This window comes from Carassius auratus, chromosome 1, assembly GCF_003368295.1.
Source record: "Carassius auratus strain Wakin chromosome 1, ASM336829v1, whole genome shotgun sequence".
In the NCBI taxonomy this organism is placed as follows: domain Eukaryota; kingdom Metazoa; phylum Chordata; class Actinopteri; order Cypriniformes; family Cyprinidae; genus Carassius; species Carassius auratus.
Window position 1 is genome coordinate 2,663,467 of NC_039243.1, and position 12,333 is coordinate 2,675,799.

Sequence of the window (12,333 nt, forward strand, 5' to 3'; positions counted from 1 at the left end):
TTCAAACACAGTACAGGAGAGATGCACATACTCCAACATACAAATACAACAAATACATTCATATTTAAGCTTTTATTACATGCATTATTATTATTATTAGTGTTGTTAAAGTAAATAAAAATGACATAAAAAGTTTTGTTCCACTTTATTTGTTAATCCTTGCACAGCTGATGTGCAGGTGTGCCGTGGCCTGGATTTCTATTTAAATGCTTACTTTGTTATTAATGTCCCTCTTGGCGACAGCAGAATAGAGCGCGTGCAGCAGAGCGTCCACCAGACAGTCACACTCACGCAGTCTCTGTCGAGCTTCAGCTCCGTCTGAACTCACGTTCCTGCAAACACACCAGCACAAAATCACCCTGCTGCAGTCTGACGGATCAGAATCAACACAAACTCCTGCGAATCCCATATTTTACACACTTCTGGATGATCACTTTTTGACATCTGAAAGTAAAAGTTTACATAAGTAAAATGAATGAGCAATCACGAGTTAAGTAAATACCATTCATTCCAATGAGTTTAATACTGATAATTCTTACAACAATGTTCTTAGGAATTTCAGTATATACTTACATTTAACATGGTCAACATTAAAAGAAACAAAAATGACATATTTTGCATAGTTGTTTTTTTTTTTTGTGTGGTTCATGCGTAATTTACATTTATGCATTTAGCAGAAACTTTTATCCAAAGCAACTTACAGAGCATTCAGGCTATATATATATACAGTATGTTTGTTCCCTAGAACTCAAACCCATGACCTTCTGCACTGCTAATGCAGTGCTCTACCACTGAGCCACAGGAATTCTATGGAATTTCAAAGAATTTCAAAAATTGTAATAATGAAAAAAGGGGCAAATGCAATAAAAAACATGGTATCATTTAACATTTTTAAATGTTTTCACATTCACTCATTAATGAGAGTTGCTGATCAGGTACAATATGGTTTTAGTTGAAAAGTTATGACTAGAGCTCGAACTATTGAATTAAACTTGGTTTTCGTGATTAAATAAACAGTTTTAGACCGCCGCTTGAACTGAACGGTGTGTGATACCTGCGAGTTTGGATTTATATGAAATTGTAACCACTTACACTAAGATTCTATTTGTAACACTAACTAAGGTTTATGAAGCTGTTTAAGTATTGTTCATGGTTAGAGTGTTACATTTTTTAAAATATAGTTTTAAATTTTACTGTAAAGTTGAATTTGTAAACTAACATTAATAATCAATGTATGATTAACATGAATATTTTTATTCCTTATGAAAAGTATGGCTCAGTACTTTGTGTGTGTAATAAAGTTCAGCACTATTTTAGTTTTCCTATACAGTATCGGTTGAGTAATCGATTATAAGCCTTTGTAGCCCTTCCTAGACAATGTATCTGTGAAAAGTATTGGTTGATTAATCAGTAATCAGCCTTTGTGGCCCTTCCTAGTTATCGTATCGATAAAAGTTTTGGTTGATTTATCAGTTATTGGCCTTTGTGGCCCTTCCTAGGTATCGTATTGGAAAAAAGTAACTGTTGATTAATAGGTTATCGGCCTTTTTGGCCCTTCCTAGTTATCGTATCTGTAAAAAGTATCGGTTGATTAATCAGATATCACCTTTGTGCCCCTTCCTAGGTATCGTATCAGTAAAAAGTTTTGGTTGATTAATCAGTAATCAGCCTTTGTGGCCCTTCCTAGTTATCGTATCTGTAAAAAGTATCGGTTGATTAATCAGATATCACCTTTGTGCCCCTTCCTAGTTATCGTATCTGTAAAAAGTTTTGGTTGATTAATCAGTAATCAGCCTTTGTGGCCCTTCCTAGTTATCGTATCGATAAAAGTTTTGGTTGATTTATCAGTTATTGGCCTTTGTGGCCCTTCCTAGGTATCGTATTGGAAAAAAGTAACTGTTGATTAATAGGTTATCGGCCTTTTTGGCCCTTCCTAGTTATCGTATCTGTAAAAAGTATCGGTTGATTAATCAGATATCACCTTTGTGCCCCTTCCTAGGTATCGTATCAGTAAAAAGTATCATTGGTTAACCGGTTATCGGCCTTTGTGCCCCTTCCTAGGTATCGTTTCAGTAACAAGTATCGGTTGGTTAACCGGTTATCGGCCTTTGTGCCCCTTCCTAGGTATCGTATCAGTAAAAAGTATCGGTTGATTAACCGGTTATCGGCCTTTGTGCCCCTTCCTAGTTATCATATCTGTAAAAAGTATCGGTTGATTAATCAGTTATCAATTTTGTGCCTCTTCATGGGTATCGTGTTGGAAAAAAGTATCGGTTGATTAATTGGTTATCGGCCTTTGTGCCCCTTCCTAGTTATTGTATCGCTAAAAAGTATCGGTTGATTAATCGGTTATCACCTTTGTGCCCCTTCCTAGGTATTGTATCAGTAAAAAGTATCGGTTGATTAATCGTTTATCGGCCTTTGTGGCCCTTCCTAGTTATCGTATCTGTAAAAAGTTTTGGTTGATTAATCGGTTATCGGCCCTTGTGTCCCTTCCTAGTTATCGTATCGGTAAAAAGTGTCGGTTGATTAATCGGTAAATCGGCCTTTGTGTCCCTTCCTAGTTATCGTATCTGTAAAAAGTTTTGGTTGATTAATCGGTTAACAGCCTTTGTGGCCCTTCCTAGTTATCGTATCGTTAAAAAGTATCGGTTGATTAATCGGTTATCACCTTTGTGCCCCTTCCTAGGTATCGTATCAGTAAAAAGTATCGGTTGGTTAATTGGTTATCGGCCTTTGTGGCCCTTCCTAGTTATCGTATCTGTAAAAAGTATCGGTTGGTTAATTGGTTATCGGCCTTTGTGACCCTTCCCAGTTATCGTATCGGTAAAAAGTATCGGTTAATTAATCGGTTATCACCTTTGTGCCCCTTCCTAGGTATCGAATCAGTAAAAAGTATAGGTTGATTAATCGGTTATCGGCCTTTGTGGCCCTTCCTAGTTATCATATCAGTAAAAAGTGTCAGTTGATTAATCGGTTATCGGCCTTTGTGTCCCTTCCTAGTTATCGTATCGGTAAAAAGTCTCGATTGATTAATCGGCTATCGGCCTTTGTGGCCCTTCCTAGTTATCGTATCGGTAAAAAGTCTCGATTGATTAATCGGCTATCGGCCTTTGTGGCCCTTCCTAGTTATCAGTCAACATCTAGTTATGATCGTTTTATAAAATAGAATGATTCTTCTGCTCCAATCGGACCCAGAATGAGAGCATAGTCACAGATTTTGAATGCCTTATGAGGGTTCGTTTGAGGTGCAGAGAAAACAAACCTCAAGCATCCTGAAGTGTTCTTGAAGACCGTGTTCCACTCCGGGTCTCCGGGTCGAGACGGGTCATTTGGGTCTCCTCTCAAACCCGAGTGAGGGATAATGATCTCGTCGGTCAGTGTCTGCAGGCCATGGTTGATAACGATCATTTTCAGAGGCTCATGGGACGAGAGATTCCACAGTGTTCCTGAGAAACACGGGAGGAGATATCAGGAGAGTCTGTTTACATTCTCCGCAACAGAACAATTCCATTCCCAGGACTGTTTTGGGCAGGTTTGATAGTTTTAATAGTTGTCACTTCACTTCACTTCAGGGATCGTGAACAGTTAAGTTTGTTAGTTGAAGTGCTTCTGTAGTTCAAACAGAAGAGAAGGAAAGAAGTCTCTTCTGCTCATTCTGCATTTATTTGATCAAAAATAGTGAAATATTATTGTAATTTAAAACATCTGTTAAAGTGTAATTTATTTCTGTGATGCTCCGCTGTATTTTCAGCATCATTCCTCCAGTCTTCAGTGTCACATGATCTTCAGAAATCAGAATAATATGATGATTTGCTGCTCAAGAAACATTTCTGATTATTATCAATGTTGAACACAGTTGTGCTGCACAAAATTTTTAGTATTCACAGATAAATAGAAAGTTCAAAAGAACAGCATTTATTTGAAATATAAATCTTTTGTAACATTATAAATGTCTTTACTGTCACTTGTAATTAATTTAATGTGTCCTTGAGGAATAAAATTATTAATTTATTCCATCATTCCAAAAAAAAAAGTATTAGTTGCAATCATTATTAAGAATTAGATTTTATTTTTCTATTTTCTCTTTTCATTTTAGTTTTAGTCTCTTTTAGTAAATTTGTATGTTTGTCATTTTTTGTTTTTTACAGGTGCATATATATTTTTTTACTTCAATTTTAGTTTGTACATCAAGATAAACTAAACGAAAATGCCAGGTGGTCAAGTCAATGTTTTTTTTATATTAAATGTACTTTATTTCAGTTAACATTTAGTTTATTTCATGTAACACATTTATTTTTAATTTTTTTATGGTTTTAGTTTTAGTTTCACTTTTAGTGATTGGAATCTGAACCAGAATCGTTAAATTTCCCATAACTCTGATCCCAGATTTCTAAATCAAACACTTGATTAATTCACAGGAAGCTGCACAAACCTGACATTTATTTGAAATCTTTTCTAACATTATGAATGTCTTAACTGTCACTTTTGATCAATTTAATACGTCCTTTATGAATAAATGTAGTAAGTTAGGGCTGTCAAAATGGCTGAAAAACTAAATTACATGTTTTTACTTTAATATGATCACAATTCGAATTATATTCAAATTTAAAATGCATAATTTCAGTTAGGGTGAAGAAAAGCTTTTGGCTTCTAAGCAAAGATATTAAGTAAAGATCATGTTCCATGAAGATATTCTGTAAATTTCCTCCGGTAAATATATCAAAACTTAATTTTTGATTAGTAATATGCATAGCTATCAACTTGATGATTTTCTCAATATTTCGATTTTTTTGCTCTCTCAGATTCCAGATTTCCAAATAATTGTATCTCGGCCAAATATGGTCCTCCGAACAAACCAGACATCAATGGAGAGATGATTTATTCAGCTTCAGAATAGGCTTTCAGCTTTCGAAAAATTGACACTTATGACTAGTTTTGTGCTCCAGGGTCACAAATGTGTTCTGTTTGATCGTCTTGGTTTCAGTTTTGACACATTTTCCCAAATATTTGTAATTAACAATGCAGCAGCGTCCCATCTAGGGGCTTCAACCGGATAGGCTAACAAAAACATTAAAATACAATCACACTTATATCATCATCGCATCTCGTGCGCCACTGATAACCTTAACGCCGCCTAAAATTCGAAGGCAAAAATGTTGGATTTAAATTTTAAATGTTCAAGTTTTAAGCAGCAGTGCAGTTGAAAGCATGAATGCAGAGATGAACCTGTGACGAGTTCTCGGACTTCCACGTCGTCGGATCTCCTCAGGAGCCTCAGCAGCGCAGGAATGCCGTCCGCGTTCTTGATGGCCACCTTGTTGAAGTTGTCTCGACCGAAGGAGATGTTCCTCAGCGCGCCGCAGGCCTTGCGATGGACCTCGGCTTTGGGATGATCCAGGAGCCCCACCAGGACGGGGATCCCTCGCAGCTGCCGGACGTCCTGCTTGACCGAGTCGTTCTCGTAGCACAGATGCTGCAGATACGCAGCGGCGTTGGACTTCACCGGGTCCATGGGGTGGCTCAGCATGGAGATGACCTCTCGTAGGTTCGGGTCCCGCCAGCGCGGATCCTTGCGGATGGTGTCGAGGCTCACCATGCTGGCGCGTTTCTGCGGGACGAGCGTCTGCATGCGGTACAGATCCTGGAAGTACACGTGCGGCAGCAGTGGTGTCAGGTGCTCGTCCGCCGTGAGGTCCAGCGTTGGCCTCATGTGATGCACGGCATCCTGCTCCGGTTTGGAAGCGCCGCCGCTGCCGCGGATCAATCCGTCCCGGTGGAGCGGCAGCGTGTAGCAGTTCTCGGGTAAGTAGGGCCGGGATGGAAAGGACGGGTGGAAGGGTAATCCATGCAGGAGCGTGACGCTGTGAGTGTTCAGAGTGCCGTACAGAGCCGGCTTGTCCTTGGGAATCTCGTTCAGGGGGTCAGAGGTCACGCCCGACTCAGGGTGAGGAGGTCGAGCCGCGTGTGCGTCCTCCATATCGGCATCTGGACACTGAACATCCGGACATGGAGTCTGTGATTCGTCCAAACCTTCAGATGAAGCTTCCTAGAGAGAGAAATACAAATATACATTGATTTGAGGATTCATTCGTGTCTGGATGATGATTTAACACTGATGATTTAAAAAATAATTACATTTTTGTCTTTAGAACTGAGTGTTATAGTATTGTTATAGTTTTTTTAAAATTAATAGTTTAAATTAGTTTTTTATTTTTATGTTCAAAGTTTTTGTTGTGTTTTATTACTTTTTTGTCTATACAGTTTTAAGTCATTTGTATTTCAGATTTAAACTAAATGAAAATGAGAAATGTTGGCAACTAGCTTTAATAAAATAAGTTTATGTTTTTTTATATTTCACTTGATCTGTGTTATTTTAGTATTACTGCGATACTATTATATATTATTTTAATATTTTAAATTTGATTTCTGCTTTCTTATTCATTTTTCCAAAATGTATTTATAGTATAATATACTTTATTTATAGTAAATATATACTTTATTTTTTATATCAAGCTTTAAAATTTTTGTTTGTCATTTTTTATTAGTTTTTAAAAATGTCAATTAATTTTAATTTGAGTTATTTTAGTTTATTTCAGTTAAAGCTTGTTTCATTTTATTTTATTATTGTTTTAGTATTAGTTAACCATAATAACCTTGTTACAAATATCTAATAACTCTTAAATCAAGATACATTTACTTGAGATGCAAAAATAATTAAGATATTAAGTCTTGTTTTTTTCAGAAAAATTATAAAAATGAATAATTCAAATTAAGTGAGTTTATGCTTAAAACAGGAACATATATTTGCAAACAGAGTCAGAAAATAATCTTGTTTTTCCTTTGAATTAAGTTTAATTTTCATGCTGCACTTTTTTTATCATAAACTTTTGGTAGATAAAAAAAAAACAAGACAATATTTTACCCAGTAAACACCACTAATGATGAGCTGTTTCCAAATGAGCCATGAAGAGGCCAAATTAATAACAATACATCGATCTGAACACATTCATTATCTCACCTGAGGATCTGGACTCTATGAAATCTGATTTAATTTGTGTCCTACTGAGCTGGAAAAAATACCGCAGGGCACTTTTGATGAAACAGACTGAATTAAATTTAACCCTTCACCACTACAATACTGAAACCAGATGATTCATATTCTTTAATACCGGCTTTCCCAATGAAAAGCTTACATGATATGTACATTCTGCCATATTCACCTTCAGGATGTTGGGCACGATCTGTTCATTGGAGCTGCTGGAGCTGAGTGGGTTGGATTCGCTCTCAGGACTGGACGATTTCTCCGTCCCGATGCCTGAACTCTCAGTCTGTAAAACATCCCAGAAGCGGCTCAGCGAGAGCTCGTTAACATCACATCCACACACACAGCGCCTCATTAGTCTGCAGTTTTAGGCTCGTAAACAATATCTACTTTTAACATCCAAAATGAATCATTAGTCATGAATTATAAATGATTTGTTTACAAAAAGAACCTGTTAAAATAATTATTTTTGGCTCTGAAATTCTCCCCAAACGATGAATATTTAAATCCCTTTTTATTAATTTATTGCATTGCCTAATGAAACCCGGTTATTAAGCAAATGCCTGTTAATATAAGCAGACAGATGCCAACTATGAGGAAACATGATGTTCTTCCTCAGTATTTATGTCTTGTTTTTAATACAAATATCTAATCATTCTTTAATCAAGATAAATGTATTTGAGAAGCAAAATTACTTTAGGTATAACATCTAGATTTTTAAAATAATTGTCAACGTTTATACTTAAAACAAGAAAAAATATCTGTCAATCGAGTCTGAGAAATAATCGCATTCCCTTTGATTTGTTTTGTTTTGTTTTCTGACCTCACCGAAGGTTATTTTTATTGTTTTAGACATAAATTAAAAAAATTTAAAAAATCTGAAAATAAGACTTAATATCTTAATATACTTTTACGTCTCAATAAAAATTATCTTTTTAATCCAGAAGAAACACATAAAAAACTTTTCATTAATTTTTTTAGTAAGGGTAAGACACTTTGCAAATGCTTTAAGACCCTCAAAATACACATCATTAATTTGTACAATTATTTTTTAAGAGATATAACCATATTACGTGTTCGGGTCATTTTTGACCCGGGTATGTATGGAGCACCGTTAGTGCCAAAAATACTTTTTGTATATATTGAGTTAAATTAATGTGAAAAAAACTTTTATGAAATATATTTTTTCTTTCTATTTGACAAACTTATGGGATGGAAATTTGGTTAAAATAAATTTTCATAAATTTAATAAATTTGGATTGTTAGTTTAATTAAATAACAATTAAGGTAATTCACAGATTATATAATTTCATATATTTCATAGCATGTCATATTCAAATATTTTTGCATCATAGTTTTTTTGGTATGGTTCATGTGTATTTTGACGTTTCAAGGGTTTTATACATTTTTAAATAATCAAAAATTGATGCATGTGGTAAATACATGGTAATAACATGGTAACATTCAAATACATTTTTCACATTCACTCAGTAATGAGAATTTGCTGATCAGATACAATATGATTTTAGTTGAGAACTGTTATGACTGTTCAAACTTCAGGTTAAAATGGACCAGAAATGAACAAATCATATACTGTATGTACTATGAAGGTTAAGAATGTTTAGATATTTGTAATGGAGAAAAGGTCAAAGATACTGAAGAAGAACGTCATGTTTCCTCATAGTTGGCATCTTTCTGCTTACATTAACAAGCATCTGCTTAATAACCGGGTTTCATTAGGTAATGCAGTAACTGAATAATAAAAGGATTTAAAAGGATTTAAATATTCATAATTTGGCTTGAATCCGAGAATAATGAAATACGTATTGTAACAGGTTCTTTATATGAGCGAATCCTTTATAAATCATGTTTTGCAGTGTTCGTACATGGGTTTCTGTGTGATTTGAGCTTGCCGGGTTGGACAGGTCTGAGGACGGGGTTTCTGCCGTCTCCTCCGTCTGCTCTTTGGTGTCTCGAGCTGAAGATTCGGCCGCTGATTCCTCTGAATCCGGCTTCTTTTGGACCAAAGGGAAGAATACGAACAGGAGACGTTAACATGAGATCAGGTGGGTCATGTTTTAACAAGCACAACTTCACTGATTCACCACACAGTTTCTCAAACCGTCCTGATGAACGTCTTCACATAAAAGAGCATTATGAGATCACTGAAAGCTCTTTGGTGTAAAAATCACCTCTGGGAGATTTCACTTAAATATTCTGGTCTCAGCGGTGCTCGCAAACACGCTTAAGTAAAGTAAGCAGAACTTCCTCCAGAGCAGCGTTGAATTATACATGAGCTCGGCTTCATAAACACAACACACACTCGACGACTTACACACACTTCAGGAAAAACATCTGCACTGGAACTGCTAACAAGAGCGAGAAATAACTCTACACAATTCATCATTTACAAACTTCTTTTAAACGCCATGAAAGTGTCCAGTGCATCATTTCTTACAATAAATGTCCCTTGCTTTGCTTTGTCACCTAATGCAATGACATTTACACATGCATGAACTGAACTGAAGTGAATAATGACACTATTGTCTTAAAGCCAATTAGTTTCATAATTGATGAATTTTGCAACATCGACACTGTTATGGATTGGACTGAATAATCATTTAACAGAATTGATCTGAATAATTACACTACTGTCTTAATGCTTATAGATGAAAACTGAATTAGTTTCATAATTGATGAAGTTCACACAGTTATTGAGCTGAACTGAATCAATGCTGACTTGATTCAGTTGAATCATCTTGTTTGCATCACTGATTCTGTTGATTTGTGTGAACTGACTTGAAATAATGTGTATTATATATAGCGCTATTAAAATTTAAATAAAAAATGTTCATGATTGCATTGCATAATGCTAACTACGGAAAGTGATCCACTTTACAGTTATTTGAATGAACTGAATCATACTTCACTGGATTGAGCGACACTAGTGTCCTTTTAGCATTGCTTTACAGAAGAAACTGAATTGCTTAAGTTTGCATCACTTATGCAATCAATTTTAGCAATAAGCAGCTCTACAGAAGACATTATTAATGCATGCATGTGTGAATGTCATTGTTTTATTTTATAAAGCACAGCAAGAGTCATTTATTGTGAGGAAGATGCACAAACACACTTCTAGCTTTTACAAAGACATTCGACTTGATTCAGTTGAATCATCTGACTTTTTGCATCATTGCTTCTGTTATTTATTAATGCAGATCTGCTTTGAATCAACATGATTAAAAACTAAATAAATAAATGTGAATTTAATTTATAAGCATTTATTTTTAGATCCTGTATCATTCAATCTGAAAAGATTCAGGATTGCACTGCATTATGATCATTTCTTCTTGTTTATGCATCCCTCCTGAAGATAAAAGATACTTAAATATGCAATATTATAGCCTATGCATGTATTTTGGGTCACTGTATTTCCAAAGGTCTCATTCAATCCAGTGCTGCATAATGATCATTTTCTCTATGAAGTCAAATATGATTGAGTTGTTTCATGCAGACATTTAGATTTCAGCATTATTCCCAGTCTTGATGAAGCGCTTCAGGAGAGAGAGAGAGAGAGAGAGAGAGAGAGAGAGCGAGAGAGAGAGAGCGAGAGACATCAGGATGGATGTGTTGTTGATGTGTTTGTATGGTGACTCCATGGAAACAAGCATCAGTCTCAAAGGCTCTGGATCTGTTTGTGTTTATTAACTGACATCTAACATCACTCAACTAGCTTTCTTTTTCCTGTAGAGAATATGAGTGGTGTTCGCCTGAGAAAAACTGTGATGATAGCGTTTCTATGCAGTTGCTAAGGAGTTCTGAGTGGTTGTTAGGGTGTTGCAGGTGGTAACTAGGGTGTGTTCAAATGACCAACTAATAGTGATGCTTGACTTAGAAAATGACACTAAAAATGTAATTGTATTTATTTACTTTAGTAACACATAGTTCAACTGTAGAATATGAACTAATGCACTGAACTGAACATGAGTGTGTGTGTGTGTGTAAATCACTTATCATGATTAACACTATCTGAACCATGACATATTTAGTCGATGTAATAGTAATAATACATTTGGCAAAATAAAAAAAGCTACAGTTTCGCTTATGTAACAACATGGTTCAAAAAAAACAAAAAAACATGATCAAGTCATACAAATGAGGACGAAACAAATGCAAATATGATTTAAAACACTATAGATGATTTGATGAGAAATCAGAAAGGAAGCACAGATGTTTCAGAGCTGGAGCAGGTGATGAAAGATCATGAAGATGAATATGTATGTCTTAATAAACACATGCACTGATGAATGAGCCACAATAAGAAGATGACATAAGAAAGCAAATAGAGTCAGTGCATGTTTGTCAGTGCTGAATTCCCACCTCACTGGACACCAGATGCTTTTGCGTGGATTGTTCCCGTCTTACTCACTACGTCATGTGAAGTGTCCCATCCATCCATCCATCATCTATCTCATCTCATGCACATCAGCTCAGCTCAGTGTCAGTGTGTGCTCAAGGGCAGTGCATCCGCTGTCACAAGCCCAAGTAGGACACATGAAGCGGGCTCTGCGTCTGTATGCGGCGCGTCTCACTGTCAGACGCGCAACATCGCGGAACCCTGCGGTATGAGCACAGGCGCACGCATGCAGCATCAGACCTGTATTTACATGCGATTCCGCCACATGTGTGAAGCTGTGACGCGCGCGCACACACACAAGCACACGATCCCATCCGCGGACAGCAGCAGCAGCAGCGCACAGAAAGATCCAGAGCAGGAGAGGCGATGCCCACCCAGCCCTGGCATCCACTGCTGCTGCAGACGCACGAGCATCACCGCGCTGCGGGAAAAGCGACGCAGACACTCACCTCGTTCCCCTCCGCAGGCATCCTGACGACGCAGAGCGACGAGTGTGCGCTGTCTCCGAGCAAATACAGCTGTCTGTCTGCGGATCACACATGAGCAGCCATCCTTCCTCCTGCCTCACGCGTCCACATGCACTCGATCATGCTCTCACACACACACACACACACACACGCGCGCGCGCGCGCACACCCCCCCCAGCCTCTCTCTCACACACACACACACAAGCGCGCGCGCGCGCACCCCCCCCCCAGCCTCTCTCTCTCTCTCTCTCTCTCTCTCACGCACACACACACACACACGCGCGCGCACCTCAGCGCAGTGGAGGAGATGCTGAATCAACAGCACGATTCACACACACTCTTCACCGAACCTCATCCAGTCAGTGTTTATCATTCATTAAATGAGATCATTAGCGCTCATTAAA

General features: G+C 37.1%; 1 protein-coding gene across 2 annotated transcripts in view; it reads right to left on the bottom strand.

Annotated features, from left to right (window-relative positions):
• Positions 1 to 12,071, bottom strand: part of LOC113113750 (armadillo repeat protein deleted in velo-cardio-facial syndrome-like) — a 20,956-nt gene extending 8,885 nt beyond the window's left edge. For both annotated transcript variants that reach the window (XM_026280316.1, XM_026280251.1), the window contains exons 1-6: positions 11,912 to 12,071; positions 8,932 to 9,060; positions 7,224 to 7,331; positions 5,230 to 6,049; positions 3,266 to 3,449; positions 215 to 332 (exon numbers count right to left, since the gene is read on the bottom strand). In XM_026280316.1, coding sequence (XP_026136101.1) covers positions 215 to 332; positions 3,266 to 3,449; positions 5,230 to 6,049; positions 7,224 to 7,331; positions 8,932 to 9,060; positions 11,912 to 11,932 — 1,380 coding nt within the window. In that variant the 5' untranslated portion in view covers positions 11,933 to 12,071. The remainder of the gene's footprint in view (positions 1 to 214; positions 333 to 3,265; positions 3,450 to 5,229; positions 6,050 to 7,223; positions 7,332 to 8,931; positions 9,061 to 11,911) is intronic.
• Positions 12,072 to 12,333: the final 262 nt, after the last annotated feature.